The sequence below is a fragment of the Carettochelys insculpta genome, chromosome 3, assembly GCF_033958435.1.
Source record: "Carettochelys insculpta isolate YL-2023 chromosome 3, ASM3395843v1, whole genome shotgun sequence".
In the NCBI taxonomy this organism is placed as follows: Eukaryota; Metazoa; Chordata; order Testudines; family Carettochelyidae; genus Carettochelys; species Carettochelys insculpta.
Window position 1 is genome coordinate 26,485,033 of NC_134139.1, and position 19,032 is coordinate 26,504,064.

Genomic DNA, 19,032 nt, shown 5'->3' on the forward strand with positions numbered 1-19,032 from the left:
AATTCCTTTTGATAATTCACCATATCATCAACTGATCTTTTTTGTTTGTTTGTTTTGTTTGTTTGTTTGTGCTATATTAAACTGTATTTTCCTTTATTTGTTCTAGATTCAATGAATTATTTTCATGTGGTCAGTATGAGGCGGCAGCACTTTATGCCGCAAACTGTCCAAGAGGAATTCTACGCAACGAAGAAACCATGATGAAATTTAAGGGTATGGCATTTAGCTGAAAATACAATTGATCAGATTCTCAAATGGTATAAATTGACATTACTATTGATTTGAATAATGTGACACTGACTTACGCTCGCTGAAAATCTGACTGTTACTCACTTTGAAAGAAGTCTTGAGGGGACAAATATGAATTATTTATGTATGTTTACATTTAACGTTTCAAAGTAAAAAGACAAGCTAAGGGTAAATCTAGACTGTGATTAAAAAACCTGTGTCACAAAGTCTCAGAGTCCAGGTCCACTGAGCTGGGTTCACAGGTCTTAGGCTGTATGGCTGATAATAGTTGCATAGACATTTGTGCTCAGGAGGGAGGCCAGGCTTGGAAACCCACTTCTTTCTCTAGTCTCAGAGCTAGGGTTCCAATCTGAACCAAAACATCTACATTGCATTTTTATAACCCTGCAGCATGATCCCAAGTCAGCTGACCTGGGCCAGCCACAACTGTGTCACAGGTCTCTTATTGCAGGCTAGATTAAGGAGATGCATCCTTGGTGCTGCTTCTGACCACTTTGCACTCAGGCAAAGCAAAGAGGCCTGACACTGCGATCTCCTCACAAGAAGTAATCCATGAATGGCATACACAGCATAGCTGACTCTGTCACCTGCTTTTCCTCCTCTGTGTAAGGGATGTGGCAGGGGGAGGTTCTGGGGTATGGGGCAGCTCAGAACACAAAGAGCTCCATTCAGTTCTTGGGCATTACAAAATGTGAATCAGCAATTAGACTTCTCAAAGTTGTGCTGGTGGCCATTTCAGTCATTGCTCAGGCTGACAATCTGGGGCAGCATAATGGTTGATTAAAACCAGCTTCGCTTGCCTGTGTGGTAGTCTAGTTTGAAGTTGCATAAACTTGTAATTAAAATGGCATATGTACACTTAAATTAGTGAATGCAAATATATAAGCACAGTTATGCACATCTACCTTTGAAAATCTAGCCCTTTGTCTCTATTTGTAAGTAAGGCATTAAATATGGATCATTATCAGTCTTTAAGGATCAATATTGCTTTATGTGCCTCAGATAAATACAGACATATTCCTTGGTTGTTTTTATTCTTCCCTGCCTTCATTTGAATTGAAGGCACAGCATGCAGTGGGCATTACTGCTGTAAGTGCAGAAGCCCTTCCAACTTGTTCTTTCACATGTGGGGGCTGCAGAGAATTCTTGAAAATGCCACTGAAGTTTATAAAGTTAATTAATTTTTCCTTCTTCTTCCTTTTACTTTATGGGGAATTGTTTTGGTTATATAGAATCTGAATTACAAATTAGTAAAATCTACCTTAGGGCTCAATCTGCCAAAATTTACTTGCTGAAACTTATGTTCCATTGGCTACAATGGTAATGAGCAGAGTTAAGTGTATGCATATGTGTTTGCAGGACTGGGGCCTTAGATAAACTCTTTGGGAACATAGACTGAGTCTTCCTATGGGTTTTACATTGCCCAGTACAAGAGGGCACAATTATGATCGATCCTACTGCGGTGTAAATAATAAGTAATAATATATAAATAATACAAGGATCAAAGCAAGAAAACAGAGTAAAAGTTGCCTTTATTGTTAATTGTAAGACTGATGCCTTCCATTGCGAACTGTTGGTAGCCTTACAGCTTGGAAGTGTATTTTCAAAGTGATATGCTGGCATTCCAGTAGGAAACTTGCTATGGCTTCAGTGGTTTAAATCCACACACTTTGCTATGGAAAATTTGCGTTTTAGGTGCCCACAGATAAAGACAAATACTGCGTTGCACCTACCATCTTCTATACCAGGCGTGTCCAGCCCGCGGGCCACATGTGGCCCTGGACAGTTAGTAATGCAGCCCCACAAGATCGTAAACTTTTAACATTATTATGTAATTTATATACATTAACTATATTATATATTTTATATGCGGCCCAAGACAATGCCTCTTCACTCAATGCGGCCCAGGCAAGCCAAAAGGTTGGACACCCATGTTCTATACTGAGCAACCTCAACCCTCATGGACCAGCATGGTTGCACAAAGGCTCAGCACTTTGCAGGATTGAGTCTTTAGTGCAAATTTATCCAAGGGATCCTGGGGATATCGGCAGCACAGGAAAAATAAAAAATGCTATTTTCCAAAATATTTTGCTCAGTGACTTTCCTTTTCCTCTTCCTAGCCCTTGGTGTTGTTAAAGGGAGAGTTCTCCCTTTGCTGAGATATTTTGAGGCCCTCATAAGCTCAAGTAGTGCAGTTAGACACCCTCTGGGTGCAGCCATGACTCTGGAAGCAATCAAATGTGCATTATCTGAAAAACAGTTAAACTTAGTGATGCACTGGGTCACACAGCAAAGGTAAGCAAACCTCTAGTATACTTAGATTCATATGGGTACATGCCCTTCTCCTATGAAAGTTGCATTCTTGTTTTTCCTAAGAGATCAGTTCTTTCCCATTTAAAAAAATTACCTTTCTTGTAAATTAGAACCATACAAACATAAAATCACAAAATGGCAATCTAGCAGATACGTTTTGATGCCATTTCTTAAATTCACTGTGGCATAAACCAAGACAGACAAACAGCATGAAAAGCTATTCTTGCAGAATGCGACATTTCATTTAATTTCATTTATCAGCCTCTGTTAGCTCTCAGGAGACTAAAATTTGGTTTCAGACCCCTTTCTCCTATATTCTACCAAAAAGTGATTTAAAAATCAGAGTGTGGGATAGTGTTTTGCTGTGGTACCATTTTTTTTAAAATAGAAACTTGTGGTTATTGGAAAGCTTGACGTTTTGTTTTTACTCTTATATGTGACTTTCTATAATAGCAGCAACACCAATGCAGTATTTAGTACAGTTACTTCAAGCAACAGATCTGAACTGGAAACTCAAAGCTAATCTCCACCCCTGTATTTCACTTGTGGGGGTTGAAGTGTTCAAATTTGAATCTCCAGAACGAAAACTGTCTCTACAATTTTTCTTTTGGATTAAATCCTAAACTGGATGTAACCTGTTTTCCAGATCCAGTTCGGATGCATCTTAAAATAGTGGCAATCCCAGAAGAACAGTTTGGGAGATTTCTGCCATTCAGTTTCTGCCATTCATTGATCTAATTAGAATTCTGCCAATTGGGCCTGAGGCCAGGGGAGAATATGGCAATATTTGCAATATTTCTCAAAGTCTAGTCTGAGTTTCCACATTGAACCTATATTCCGTAAATAATGCTTGTCTGGGTCCAAGGACCAGTTCCCTGAACAATTTCTCTTTATGGCTTATCCTATCATATGCAGTAACCTTTTCAAAAAAAAAAGCCATTACAATGTTTTATCATAAGAATTATAGTCATTACTAAATCAGTAGGAGACTGGAAATTATGCTGTCATGTTGAAAAGTAAAACCAGGCCTTGAATGTAGGCCTCCTGTCCACCTCCACATACTTTTGCCAAAACTACATGGTTAGTAAAGATGTCTCAGCCTGATACACACTCTGAAATGCTTTATTAAGAGTTTATAATGGCACAATACAGATATTAAAAAGTCTAAAATTACTTGAATTATAGGTAGAGGTGGTAGTGACACCAAAGTTAAGGGTGTCTAGCACTTTCTTTTAACTGTTCAGGCTGAAATTTTCCATGACAGATGTCTTGCTTTAAAGAAAACCAATTATCAGAAAAATATTAGAGAAAAGTAGGTTATTTTGCCAGTGTTAAAAAAAATTGTTAACTTTTCTTTGAAGACTTCTGAAACTACCATGCATTGAAATAGGAACTTGAAATTTGCCAGAGTAGCACTGGAGTCAGGGAGGTGTTTTTTCCTGCCCTGTGACAATCCATCCAAATTTGGCCAAGTTATAAGCATCTAAAATCTGCCGTGGTCATCTTTGAATTTGTTACAAAGCTGTCAGCTAAAATCTCCAGTCTGCACTGAACTTGTAGCACTGCACTGAACAGCCTCTAAGGTTCTCATGTGCCTATCCCACCGAATGCACAGAGTAGGTTCCAAACTCAGCAGTTGCAGACCCCGTATCTCACCTGCCATGTGTTGCAAAATGGGCTTTTTTGCTCTCCATACACATTCCTGCACCCCCAACAGCTGATGTTGCCAATTCCAGCCATCAATGGCTGACATGGCATCAGCCACTGATGAACAGGCTGTCCTGTGCTCTTTGATCTCGGCCTACCATGGCCGAAGCACATGAAAGGGGAAGGAGGATGCAACCTGATCTGAAAGTAGAATGGGGGATGGAGCAGAGGGGCACAAAAGCTAGAGGGAAACAGTCAGTCTGATGCTTTCACACACAAGCCATTTCTACTCCAACGATTCTGAAGTGCTCCAGAGTTATGAAAACACCCTAATAATTATCTGACTTGTTTTGTTATCTTGTTTTCTTCAGGCTGACCTTCTGTGAGGCAGTAGGGGATGTGATTTGTGACTATGCAGAGGTGGAACCATTCAACAAGTCCAAGTGTTTGGCTTTGGCTCAGATTGCTTACAGTCAGTGTGGTGTGCACAAAAAAGCTGCTCTGTGCTTGGTTAAACAGGGCCAAATTTGTGGAGCAATGGATTATATCCAGAAATTTAAACATCTCTCTTTAGGTAAGGCCCAGAGTATTTTTATGATCTTTTTTCTACCTAATGTTTATCTTGGGGTTAAAAAAAATCAAATTTTATCATCATGATGATATTTTGGACTAAAGTTTTAAATGATGTTTTTAAAAATTCCCACTAACAATCCAGTTCTGTTCTCACAGAGTCTAATGGAAGCAGAATTTGGCTGTTAAGGTGACACTGCATATACAGATAATATAAATAACTAGTAATGTTTCCCTAAAAGACATTAAAGTGACTATTTGAGTTGGAAATAGGAAATTTCTTCAAAGAACTGTGCTTCAGTAGCTCCCTATTGATCTGTCGTAGAGAGTAGCGAGATTGATAGAGTACTCCATAGCCTGTAAGTTCAAAATCTAAGGGCCTGTTTTGGCCCATCGTAGATTCATTAATCAGATAACTAGAGGCTGCAGAGAAACCTTCTAAATATGATAAAGGGAACTGAGAGAACTGCCTACTTAGTTCTTGGGATCATTTGCACATGTGCAATGTTGTTATAAAACCCTGGCAAACTCCATTTTGCATTCTGTATACAAGCTGCAATACAGAATCAGGCCCTCTGAGAAAATATCTCTAACTATCAGAATCTGCTTTTGTCATTCTGATAGATATTTTCCTACACTTCATCCTCTGTGTTGTCAAGGCCCTTCTCTCCAGACTGGGCATAGAATGTGCTGAGCTCTTCTGGCTGGTTTGACATGAAAATGTCCCTAGGTATTTAACAAATGGGCTAAAATCCCTAAATCCATCATTTGTTTCTTCTGACATAAGCATATTAGATTCTGTTGTCTCCAAAAGAATCATATTTAAAAGTTGTGTCACTGCATCTAACATTGTCATTACATAGCAGACCTGCAGCTTCAGGTCTGTGAAAGCCTAAGAAATGCTGGCCAACAAGTAGTGTTTAGTGCACTAACCCCTTTGTGATTCATTTTTGGATTTCTCTGCTGGTTATTATTCACATTTTTTATTAAGTATTTTATTTCTTGTGCATTCTTGTGTGTGTGTGTGTGTGTGTGGTGCTTTTTTTCTAGAAAAAAGGGTGATGGAACTCAAGTCTGATGATTCCTCATAGGGGTTAAGGTGTTCAGTTTAAATGTTCCAGTATCTGCGCTGCTGTGAGACCAGAGGTGAAAATTTTTCTAGCGTTCTAATGGAAAAAGGGTGCTGGAGCTCTGTTCTGGTGTGTTCCACCAGAAGAAAAGGCCCCTGTGTGTATATGTATGCCTGTACATTTATACAGGCACATTATGTAGCACTTAGTATCTTTTATGTATAAGCAAAGGGGCCAAGAGCCACCCTAGGCTCCTGAGCAAAATGGGAGAGAGGGGGTGGCTCCATGCTGTACATGGCAATTTAAAGGGCCCAGGACTCTGGCTGCTGCCACTCGTGTGGTAGCAGCCCAAGTCCCAGGCCCTTTTGAATCAACAAGCCCTGGAGCAGTTGCCACCTTTTTGCCTTTTCCCGTACCCAATCAGCAGACCTGGATAATGGTGTACATTTTTATAGTGACATCCCTGATGTCAGAATCCCTGTGCGTAGGGTTCTGCTGCAACTTATAACTTCTGAGAAGAGAATGCAATTTAGCTGTAAAAAATAATTCTGCTGCTTTGTTTTGTTAGCTGTAATAGTTATTCTAACTAAATTTTAGGTTGTAATAGATCAACCCACAACCACTATCCGTCTGAGGTACTTTCTTTTTTGTGAAACCATAATCAGATTAAGTCTGCATCCGTACATGCTGTCTGACTTCCTGAGTCTGCAAGCACTTAGGGACACAGAGTAAAACTTATTCATGAAAACAACAGCACCCCCTTTGTCGGCTGGTTTGATTATAAATAGTGACAGAGAGGGAGCTGTGCTAGTCTATATACTATCAAAACAAAAAAGCAGTCTGGTAACACTTTAACAAAATTTATTAGGTGAGCTTTCGTGGGACAGACCCACTTCTTCAGACCATACCATAACACTGTTAGCAGGATTGGGGCCTGAATTTGAAAGTGAAGGTACTTGGTCAGTCATGATGGAGAACACAGTTGAAAATACAATTAGAAGATCATGTCCTATGCCCACGGGGATGAAATTCTGACCACAGTGGAGTCGACAAGCATTTTGCCAATGAAGCTGGGTTTTCACTCTATAGAGTTCTGCTCTCATGTAATCACATTTCCTTATGGTTTTGTTTTGAAAGCACGTGCAGTTACATGCCTGGTTAGATGCACACTGGCTGTTTTTAGGAAGCCCCCAGTATTTTTCAGATTGTCCATGAGCCTGTGCCAGCCCACCTTCTGCAACTCCATGTTACCCTTGGCGAGGTGTAGGTGCCACTTGGCTACCTTGGCCAGGAGGCAGCTGGCCAGGTCCTCCTCCACCTGCCAAGGGGCTCTCTAGCTGCAGCCCTGACAGTGTGCCATGTGGGGGGGCATGCCTGGGCACTCTCCACCTCTGCCTGGGGGCTCCTGGGGACAATGGAGGGTGCAGGGCTCTCTCAGCCCTTGGATGCTGCAGCTGTGTGGAAAGAAGGACATTGTGTTGGTACTATATTATGGCCCTTGGGGCCATGACAGTGGGGTGGCATCCCTCCCCCTTGGGGCACCATCCCCATTCCCACAGGCCACGCATCCCATCCGATAGCACAGCAGCCATGGGGCGTCTCAGGTGGGTGGGGGTTCCCTGCCCATTTGGAATGGTCCCTGGGTGCTGTCCAGCCCTGACTACCCATCACCATATTCACGGCACTGTCCACTGGGGATGGGTGCTGGCCATTGCTGGCAGCCATCACGGGGTGCCATGTACCACGCCACGCCGGGAAGTTTCCAGCCCAGGACCACTGGTCCTGTGCGTAGCCAGCTGACGGGTGCATCGCCTCTGCCCCACAAACCACGGTGCATGCCCCACCATGTGTGTACCTGAGGGTCCCTCACTGACATCCAGGGATGCCAGGCTCCCACTCGCCCAGCCAGATGAGTGGGAGGAATTGTGCATAGTCAGGTCCCCCTCCTCGCTCAACCACTCCGTGGTCATGTTTGGCTCCTGGCTCCCCAGTCCAGCCTGCTCCTCGCGCTCCAGCTGTGGCTTGTCCATGGACGTGTCCAGGACAGCCGGTGGTGGGGAGCTGTCCCAGGGCCCCAGGATGGCCCGTAGCTCCCTATAGTAGGGGCAGGCAGGTGGATCTGCCCCAGAGTGGCCAGCCTGGTCCCGGGTCCAGGCATAGCTCTTCCAGAGCTCCTTCACTTTACCATGGACCTGGTCTGCAGTATGCTCTGGATGCCCACTGGTGAATAGGCCCTGGGCCAGGTGGCTGAATGCAGCAGCATTGCACTACTTGACCCATGTCTCCTTGAGGACCTCCTCCTTTCAGAGGCTGAGGAGGTCTCTCAGCTCCCGCTATGTCCAGGAGGGAGACTTTTTTTTTTTGTTCTTGCTCTCAGGGCCCCTGGGAGCCCTGCGAGGACTCTGAAGGGGAGTTCCTGAGGCTCCTGTGGGGGCTGGCTGCTGGACATGGGTCACCACTGCTGCTCTGTGGGGCGTCCTGTGGGAGCTCATGCTATGGCTGCTCCTAGCACGCGTTCACCTTCCTGCCAAGGGTTTCTGGGTACATGTTACTTTAAGGGCAGCCAGATCCAGGGATCTTAGAGTCCCCCTGCTGCAGGCTAGAGCATCCCCATGCTCCAGCTGGCTGGCACCATGGTGGACTCCTCTTTTGAAAGAGCGGGCCATTGAGCATCTACATGTACTCTTCTGAAATTGTATTTCAAAAGGGGACTCTCTGATATGGCATTGGGGTTGGGATTTCCAAGTCTACACTGCGTTCCTTGGATTTCACGTGTAGACACGCCTCACGTTCTTTCAAAAGAGGGCGGGATGTTTCAAAGTTTCTTACACGTTTAGACATATTCAGCGCCTCATTAGCATGCCACTAGCCACGGCACTTCGAAATTGCCGCCTTCACTCCCGCACGGCTTGTCTACACAGGGATCCTTTTTGAAAGGTCCCGCCAACATCGCAATCCCCTTATTCCTATGAGCTCATGCGGCATGCTGATGAGTCGCTGAATATGCATTTCAGCACCTCATTAGTATTCTTCGATTTGGCCATTAGCATGGCCATTTTGAAGTTTTTGGTAAGTGTAGACACAGGTCACTGTCCTCTAACAGACCAGTAGGCAGTGGAAGTATTGGTAATGTGCTAAACAACATTGACCTGTGGTCTGGCAAATTCTCTCATCCAGCACTGGTCAGGTCCCAAGGGTGGTGGATTAGAGAGGTTCAACCTGTATTTAAACTCTTCTGATTGTTCTTTTCAGCTTGTCCCAAGGTCTTAAAAGAAATGTAAAAATGCCCCCTCTGGACAATGCTTATCTTTCAGATAGCATACCATCAGCAGTTATCATGTATAGTATTTCAGACTGGTCACGGTGGATTGCCCAGAAACGATAGATATGTACTTTGTGCAGAATTGTAGATCCATCAGATTTAGGATATTGTGCTCCACTCAAAATAATTGGTCTTTGTCCTTGAAGTTTATCATTGACATTAATGAGGCCAGCATTTCCTTCTTCATGTTCACAACCTTAGATGCCTGTCAGAAGTATTCATATCCCATCCAAAGTAAACATATTTAGGGCCCCCTCATGCAGGGAAGGCAGATACTGAAGATGTTTATCATGCTGAAGGATTGTGCTACTTGGCTTTAATTTTTTTCCTCATGCAATTTCTTCCATCCACTGTCATTTTTTGCTTAAGTGATTTCTCTCCATCATGTCAACCTGCATCAGCTGCTGTGGTGCCTATGACTATTAACAGCATGCTATCTCACTAGTGCCATACAGAGAGAGGGGCTATCACTTCCCTGTTCTGGGATGTGGTGACTCTGTATAAGCAAATTATAATCACGTTAGCTTTTCGTGGACATATAGCAATGCAAGCTCATATAGTTTTTGCACTCTGCAATTCCCAAGGTCCCTTTTCAACACTGCTGCTTTCCAAATACCTGTTTCCCATTTAATATCTTTCATCCTTTTTATTTTTTCTCTTAGGTTGTATTTCCTAGTCTTATTTTCTTTCTTGCCCATATTTCTAAAAACTTCAAGTTATTTTGTATTGTTTCTGTCTTTGGTATTTGCAATACTTTTCTCGTTAGCATCAACTGTGAATTTAATTATTGGGATATTTATCTTTCTTCTGGATAAGTGAAACTGAATTCTGATCTAACGTATAGTAGTTATAAACTAACTTAATTGAACTTTGACCTGATTTACTGTGGTCCGTGAAATCAGAATTGGAGTTGTGTGTGAGAGTGAGAGCACCCTCAAATGTATGTCTTTGTGTGTTTTCAGATGATTATGTATTCCTACTGAAAAACTGTCCTAGTATTGAACTAATTCATTGTCTAACCCAAGAGTGGAATGGGAAACCAGCTTTATTATCCCTCGGGGCTACTATCCTCTCACTTATTGAGACTGATCATAAAGAACATTGTTTACAGCTGTTAGAAGAATTAAACATGGGTGTGATGAGTAAGTACAGTAAAATGTAATTGACATTTATAGTGAAGTTATGTAAATGTCACCTTTCTCAGCTTCAAAGCAGTTTCATAACAATTGCACTGTAAATAAGAATAACATTAATAAAAATAGTTATTGAGGTCACCGTCATTTAATTATGCTAACAAATGTAATTCAGCTAATTTAGAAACATACTGTAGTTAATCTTTTCCCTTTGTACCATATTTGTTTACACTTTGTAAAAACAAATGCAAAATCCAGAAATTATGTCATCAATGCCCCTCTTATCCCTGAGTTATACTTGAGAGTGATTAAAGTCACTTAGTACCTTCTGTTGGCAATGGCCCCAATACCGCAATCTCACTATCTGTGGAACTCCCTTCAAAATTAAAAAAAAATTACTTTTGCCATCTGACATAGCATGCTTTACTCAGTCTTGTGTTCAAATAATCACTTCTAGTTCGGTTTCTCGCAAGCTCCTGTACTTTCCTCTAGAGTAAAGAATCTTTCTTGGCCTGGTAATTAGGCACGTTTGGTTTTTTCACTTGCAGTGAGGATTACTGCCAACTAATGGCAATATCCTGCTCCCACTAAAGTCAACAAACAGCAAAGCATCTGTTAACTTAAAAGAGAGGGCAAAATTGGGCCATACGTTTTCCAGTCATTCTGCTGGTCAGGGATGACTGAGTGTTGGGCGAGGATATGGTATTTATTTAATCTTTATAAATAAAGTAACCATTACTTTTCTGATGGGTTTTTGATCAGTGCTCTTTATTTAGACCCTGGCTTTAGAATATATCCAATTTGAAAAAGAATTATTGATCTTTAGTCACATTATTCCCCTATAAAATCATGCCTCTTTCTAGTTTTTTGTTTAATATGAGCAAAGCAAAAACTGATTGAAAGCAAATACTTGCCACTACATTACATTTTTTTTCTTCATCAGATGCACTGGAACAAGTTATTCTAAATGATATGGTCTGTACCTTGGAAGGTTGGAAGAAGATCGCAAATACATGTGCAGAAAATAAGCATGAAAAATTGTCTCAGGATATCATCTCCATCCTTACCTCACAGGAGGGAGTGTTTCACATTTCTTCATTTGATGATGAAGATGATGCAAAAATAATGGAACATGTTTTCTTGTAGTTCTTCTATAAAGCAGTTGAGGGAGCTCGAACAGCATTCAACCTACGAATGGTTTTAGTAACTTGTATTAATTATAGTAAACACTGATCATTCAGAAATAGAGCTGAGACTTCCTTTTGCCATTAAACATAAATTAGTAGCCTCTTTTAATGCATGTGTGTGTTAGTGAGGAAGATATTTTCAGTATGGAACAAACATGGCCTGTTAATGAATACTGTGAAAACATGTTCATATTTTTCCTTGTATCTAATAGTGCATTCACGTCCTGGTTTTCATTTTGTCTCTTATACTTCTTTTTTTTTTGGTGGAGGAGTAGGGATGGGAGAGGGACTCAAGCATCATCACTGGAATTCCATTGCCAATGAGATTATCATCATAAGATTTTGGGACCTTTGGAAGAAAGGAAGACAGTTATCTCCTTGGACCATGGTCTGCCGTCAGACGTATATATGCAATTCCTGTTAACTCCAGTGAGTGCTGCAGATGCGCATCTGACAATTGCATTACACTGTGTCATAGGCAATCCTGAGAGTCTAATTTGGTTCATATTGTTGGCTAAGAGACAGATATTAACAGCCTTTGGAAAAAGAAGATACTCATATGGCCCTTTGCAAGTAAATATGGTAGGCAGGCATTGGCAAAGTACTTCAATAGTGTGGGTACCCACGGAGCGCTATGCTTATCTACACGCCTCCAGCTTCCATCCAGGGCATACTACACGATCCATTGTTTACAGCCAGGCACTAAGGTACAACCGTATTTGCTCTGATCCATCAGACAGAGACAAACAACTACAAGACCTTTACCAAGCTTTCCTCAAACTACAATACCCACCTAAGGAAGTGAGGAGACAGATTGACAGAGCCAGATGGGTACCCGGAAGCCACTTGCTACAAGACGGGCCTCGCAAGGCAAACGAGAACTCCACTGACCATCACATACAGCCCCCACCTAGGGCCTCTCCAACGCATCATCAGTGATATGCAACCCATCCTGAACAATGATCTTTCACTCTCTCAGACCTTGGGAGGCAGGCCTGTCCTCGCCTATAGACAGCCTGCCAACCTAAAACAAATCCTCACCAGCTACTACAAATCACAAACCAATGTCTCGAGGCCTGGAACCAGCCCCTGCAACGGTCCTCGCTGCCAACTCTGCTCATATATCTACACCAATGACATCATCACAGGGCCTAACATCAACCATACCATCAGGGGCTCCTTTACCTGTACATCTACTAATGTAATGTATGCCATCATGTGCCAGCAATGCCCCACTGCATTTACATTGGCCAAACTGGACAGTCTCTACGTAAAAGAATAAATGGATGTAAATCAGACATCAGGAACGGTAAGGTGCAGAAGCCTATGGGGGAACACTTCAATCTACCAGGACACTCAGTAGCAGGTTTAAGGGTGGCAGTCCTGAAACAAAGAAATTTCAAAAATCAAATGGAAAGAGAAATCTCTGAGCTGCAATTTATTTGCAAATTTGACTCCATTAACCGAGGATTAAACAGAGCCTGGGAGTGGCTCTCAGCTTACAAAAACAGCTTCTGTGCCCTGGGTGTTAGTATCTCCCCATTAGACTCTGACAATGGCTCATATCCCCCTGTCTATCTGACTTTTTTTTTTTTTCCTCTTTTGATACCTACTGTTGATACTGGGCTATTTCCACCTTGCTGAATAAACCTTGTCAGCTCTGGCCCTCCCTTTTTCTGGGACCCCATTCTTTAAATACCCCTCTGAAACCACCACCCCCACTCATGCATCTGATGAAGCGGGTCTTTGCCCATGAAAGCTTATGCTCCAAAATATCTGTTAGTGCGTAAGGTACCACAAGACTTCTTGTTGTTCTCGAGTGTGGGTATGAGAGCTGGAAACATCAGAAGCCAATACAAATAGGAGAAATGTTGAACTGCTTCTGCCATAGTCCCTGTTGCAGCATGTCACATATAGCAGTTACCTTCATAATTAGGGTAGCTCTAGCTGTGCCTATTTTGTCTCACCTTAAGTTGATTTATAGAGGTTTTTATATAGGTGTCAACTTTTTATGTTGTCTAAACTTGCAAAGTGTTTGGTTTTGGTTTTGGTTTTGGTTTTGGTTTTGTTTGGTTTTGGTTTTTTTGCATTGGAGCCATCTTTATAAAGAGCATTGTTCAGTACTTGCCAATGTTCTCAGTTGTGTGTGAGAAGGGGGATCAGGGAGAGGTATCAGTTTTCTTTTACGGCTCCAGACAACTTTTTGGATGTAATTTATGTACATTCGAATATGTGTGTTTTTAAGAGCTCTTAGGATTATAGTTATTTGTGAAAGCACCCTACGCTTTCCAAACACCTGAGAAGGAATGCTGTATGCTGATGAGCTACTGATGTGGGTAAGTGTCATTTGAGGGTATTCTCTAGTGCAGAACTTCCCATTCTTCATGTAGTTGGAACCTGGTTTTTTTTCAGTACCTTTTTTTGCAGCCCAAAAATATAAATGCATATAAAAAAGAAAAATGAATACATTTCACTGTTTATTATTAATTCACAATAATAATAGTACATAATATTATAAATCTTGATATAAAATACTTAAGCACCTAACTTACTGTTACTACCTTAATTATGTGGGAAAATATGAAATGTACTAAATTTAATAGGATTGTGCACGATAATTTATATGTTTTCTAAGGACCAGTATTTTTTTTCCAAGGACCGGTAGTGGGCCACTGACCACAATTTGGGAAATGCTGCTTTAGTACATGTACTTATTAACAAACATTAAATTTTTTCTTCTAGTTAATTGTTTCAAATCCAGCCCAGACTGGACAATTTACTTAGGTTCGATTGTGTCACAATTACAGAATTAGCAAAGGTCTTTTGCCTTGGCGGGGGAGGTAAGTAAGGATTAGTGTATTCATAATTCGTAAAGCTAGAAGGGACCTTGTGAGGTCATCTAGTCCAGTCCCCAGCACTCACACAAGGGCCTATCACTATCCTTCACAGATTTTTTTTTCTTTTTAAATCTATCTGCCCTAGAACCTTGAAAGGCCCCTCAAGGATTAAATTCACAACCCTGGGTTTCTATGTGTGCCAGTGGGCCATACTCTTCTGGACACAATTCCTGTTCAGATCTGACACTTTCTGCTCCTTATCTGCTGCATACGAAGAGGAAGGTGTCAAATGAAACCTATACTTTTCCAGGTCTCAAAGTTACATTTCCCTCATGCAGTCTTCTGTTTTTGTCTTAGCAGTACAACCTCTATTATCTGAGTATGGGCTTTCCCATCACCCTAACCATATGAGAGTGTACAACAGACTTATTAGCATCTTGATTAGGAAACAAGGAATGATTGTGTTCAGTGATAAATCCATAGTTTCAGGGGTACGTGCAGGCTGAAGAATGTAGCCATTCTTTTCCTAGTTAAACAACAATACTTAGTCATAGCATTCTGAAAAGGATTATTAGTTGAAACAAGCTTGTGGTGGAATTTAAATTTGGTGTTCGATATCAACAACAGGCAAAATAGAAGCATCTTAAAAATATGCAAATATATCGATATGCTGGAGGAAGTAGGCATTAGTAAACAAAAATGCATTTTTATGAAGTCATGGACAATGAGTTACACATTCCAGAAGTATATTCATTAGTTAATAGGTCGAATTTGGCGTTACTCCTCATGAAAAGTCGGAGTATGAAAGACAACCTTAGGAGCCCTTAAAACCAACAGAATGACTGCTATAGTGAGGACTGATTTGTTACAAATTTATCCTAAGTCACCTAAATTTGAATTAATCTCTTCTGTGGGGAAAATCATCAATGCAACATTACTGTCTTCCTTTTAAAATAAGAAAACTAAAACCAACAAAACCCAGTATATGGTAGTTGAAAATAGCAACTTCAGTTTCTGATAGTACTGGGAAGCTGGCAGCATTTGTTGCTCAATTTTATCCTACCTTTTCTACAACAGACTGGCACTGGGCCCACAAAATGTGAATCTGGCCCTGAACATATGCCTAGGTGGCAGTGGTGAATGGGGAAATGTATGAACCTCAGTAAGTGGGATAGTGGCTATTCTTTGAGATTTAGAGTGACTGTCTATACTGGCTAGAGAAACATCAGCAAAAGTTCAACATCAGCACTTGGTGCCACACCCCTACCAGAAAGAGGGTATATTGATGGCAAGAGGTTTTTTACTGCTCTAATCTTAGGTAGTAACAGAGAGGAAGCTGTGCTAGTCTATACACACTATCAAAACACAAAGCAGTCAAGTAGCACTTTAAAGACTAGCGAAATAGTTTATTAGGTGAGCTTTCGTGGGACAGACCCACTTCTTCAGACCATGGCCAGACCAGAACAGACTCAATATTTAAGGCACAGAGAACCAAAAAACAGTAAGCAAGGAGGACAAATCAGAAAAAGATAATCAAGGTGAGCAAATAGGAGAGTGGAAGGGTTGGGGGGAAGGTCAAGAATCAGACTGAGCCAAGTATGCAGACGAGCCCCTATAGTGACTCAGAAAGTTCCCATCATGATTTAAACCATGTGTTAATGTGCTGAATTTGAATATAAAAGCTTTTTTATATTCAAAAAAAGCTTTTTAATATTCAAATTCAGCACATTAACACATGGTTTAAATCGTGATGGGAACTTTCTGAGTCACTATAGGGGCTCGTCTGCATACTTGGCTCAGTCTGATTCTTGACCTTCCCCCCCCACCCTTCCACTCTTGGATTTGCTCACCTTGATTATCTTTTTCTGATTTGTCCTCCTTGCTTACTGTTTTTGGTTCTCTGTGTCTTAAATATTGAGTCTGTTCTGGTCTGGCTATGGTCTGAAGAAGTGGGTCTGTCCCACAAAAGCTCACCTAATAAACTATTTTGCTAGTCTTTAAAGTGCTACTTGACTGCTTTTTGTTTTAATCTTAGGTAATGAGAGTTAGTACTCAGGATAGAAGCAGATGAGTGCATCTGCCAACAAAACAAAAAAAAACCCTTGCACAGAGTTTAAATTGCCAAAAATTTCATTTTCTTTAATCAGCTTAACAAATATCATAGTACCATGATGCTTTGGCCTTCATAATACTGTAGTTATAGAGTTAAGGCTTTAGATAAGTTACAATTAATGACAGTTTGTATTCAAAAATCTAACATGGCTACTGTTATTATTTTATGTTCGAAATTCTCAAAATGGAGGACACAAACTTAACCAATGAAGTTAGTCCGTCATGTCCGACAATGACATCTTTAGCTTGCACAGGCTTATCAGTTGTGGACTTGCATGTGGCTGAGGAGTCCAAGCTTTGAACGGCATGGGCATTCACAGTGGGGGCAAGGGAATTGTCCTGGCTGTGTTGGTGTGGCTGCTGCTGTTGCTTTCTTCCTCTCACGAGCATCAATAAGGCGTACGTGTCGCTGCTCTACAAAGTTGTCATACGCATGTCGTATAAGAGCACGTCCGCGTGTTTGGTCTCTTGCATGCTGCTGTAGTTGATCTGGTTTTAAACCAGCATGAGCAATGTTGGCCTTCATGCAGTCTTTATACCTCTTGTGAGACCTACCTTGATTCCTTTTGCCCTGGGAGAGTTCACCGTAGAGGAGTTGCTGAGGGACTCCTCCATTCATATGACGTGCCCTGTCCAGCGAAGCTGGGCTTTCAGAATCATGGCTTCGATGCTCGTGGTTCCTGCTCTGTCCAGGACTTCCAGGTTCATAACTCTGTCCTGCCATCAAATGTACAGTATTGACCTCAGGCTGAGTGTGCGGAAGCACTCCAGCAGTTTTATATGTTTTCTGTACCAGGTCCGGGTTTCACAGCCATACAGGAGACTGGTCAGGACTACAGCCTTGTACACTTCCAGTTTAGTGGACTGTCAGATATTGTGCTGATTCAACACTCTTGCTCTCAGACGTCCTAGTGCCCAGCTGGCCTGGCAGATTCTGGCATTGATTTCTTTGTCAAGGGAGCCATTATTGGCTCAGTAATGCCACTTGAGCCACAATTGGCTCAAGTGCCAAGGTACTTGAACTCCTCTACTGTTTTTAACTCTGTTCCTTCAATAAAGATTGAAGCAAGGAGAGTAGCAGATCCTGGAGCAGGTTGAAACAGTACCTCAGTTTTCCCTAGGCTGATGGTCAAACCACAGAGGCGAGAGGCATCAGCAAACTTGTTGACAATGAGCTGGAGATCGGATTCCCTGTGTACCATAAGTGCACAGTCGTCAGCAAAAAGGGCTTCAAGGATGAGCCTCTCAAGCGTCTTGGTTTTAGCATTCAGACAATGAAGGTCGAAAAGTGACCCATCAAGTCTGTATTTTATGTAGACTTCATGGTCCAGGTCCCTAACTGCGTGGCTGAGGACGCACCTGAAAAAGGTTGAATAACACTGGGGCCAGCATGCACCCTTGCTTCACACCACTGGCTATCTCAAATGGATATGAGGACTTGCCATTTGAAAGAATAAAGCTAGTCATGTCATCATGGAACAAGCATATGAGGTTAACAAATCTTCTCGGGCAGCCAAGTTTTGACAGGATAATCCACAGGGCTTCTCCGTTGACGGTGTCAAACGCCTTGGTCAGGTCTATAAAGACAGCATACCAATCCAAGTTCTGCTCTGTGCACTTTTCCTGGACCTGATGGACAGCAAAGATCATGTCAATGGTGCTGCGGCCTGAGCAAAAACCACACTGTGCCTCTGATAGGTTCTTCTCTGAGTTGCTGGTGATCAGATGGTTGAGGATGACCCGAGCCAAGATCTTCCCCGCTGTACAGAGAAGGGAGATGCCCTGGTAATTTCCACAGTCAGCTTTGTTGCCCTTGTTCTTGAAGACCAAGATGACTGTGGCATCCTCAGTCTTTGGGCATGTCGTCTTCTTCCCAGATGCTGATCAAGATGATGTGAAAGGCTTCAAGTGACACTGGTCCTGCCACTTTGAAAATTTCTGCAGGGATACCGTCCATCCCAGGGGCCTTGCCAGAGCTGGCCTTTTTGACCTCATCCATTGTAGGGGGCAGGTCAAGACTGTCTATTGTGGGTTTCTGAGGGATCTGGCATAGGGCCACAGGGTCGACAATGGAGGGTCTGTTGCGAAGGTTGCTGAAGTGCTCTCTCCACCTATTGTTGATGCTGTTCTTCTCCCTCAGAAGAGTCATGCCATCTGCAGACAGGACAGGTGTAGTATTTGGCTTTGAAGGTCCATATATAGCTTTGATAGCACTGAAGAACATCTTGGTTTCTTGGTGTCAGCTCAGTATTGGTCTTCATCAGCTTTCCTCTCCACCACTCATCTTGCATTTTGCAAACTTAACCAACAGCAAGCAAGAAATAAAAGTCAAACAGAGTTCAAACACTTCAATCTAACTTACTTGAAAAATACCTGAAGGGAGAGTGAGGGAGAAGATGCCAGGATAAAGCTGATTGGCTGAACAGTTGCCACCCTTGCAGAGAGCACACCGCCTGGAAAGGTCAACCACTCGGAGAAAGCCAGAAAGCTGGAGCCTGCTGGCCAGCTTGCAGGTGAGAAGGAGAAGATTGGGAATTGGTGGAAATGACCAAGTAAAAGATCAAGAGGTGCAAGCTAATCAGAGGAGGTAGA

General features: G+C 42.1%; 1 protein-coding gene across 2 annotated transcripts in view; it reads left to right on the top strand.

The window, feature by feature from the left end:
- CLHC1 (clathrin heavy chain linker domain containing 1) overlaps nt 1–15,722 on the top strand; it is a 29,445-nt gene extending 13,723 nt beyond the window's left edge. For both annotated transcript variants that reach the window (XM_074989503.1, XM_074989504.1), the window contains 5 exons: nt 107–213; nt 2,370–2,544; nt 4,581–4,783; nt 10,134–10,313; nt 11,248–15,722. In XM_074989503.1, coding sequence (XP_074845604.1) covers nt 107–213; nt 2,370–2,544; nt 4,581–4,783; nt 10,134–10,313; nt 11,248–11,450 — 868 coding nt within the window. In that variant the 3' untranslated portion in view covers nt 11,451–15,722. The remainder of the gene's footprint in view (nt 1–106; nt 214–2,369; nt 2,545–4,580; nt 4,784–10,133; nt 10,314–11,247) is intronic.
- The last annotated feature ends 3,310 nt before the right edge of the window (nt 15,723–19,032 follow it).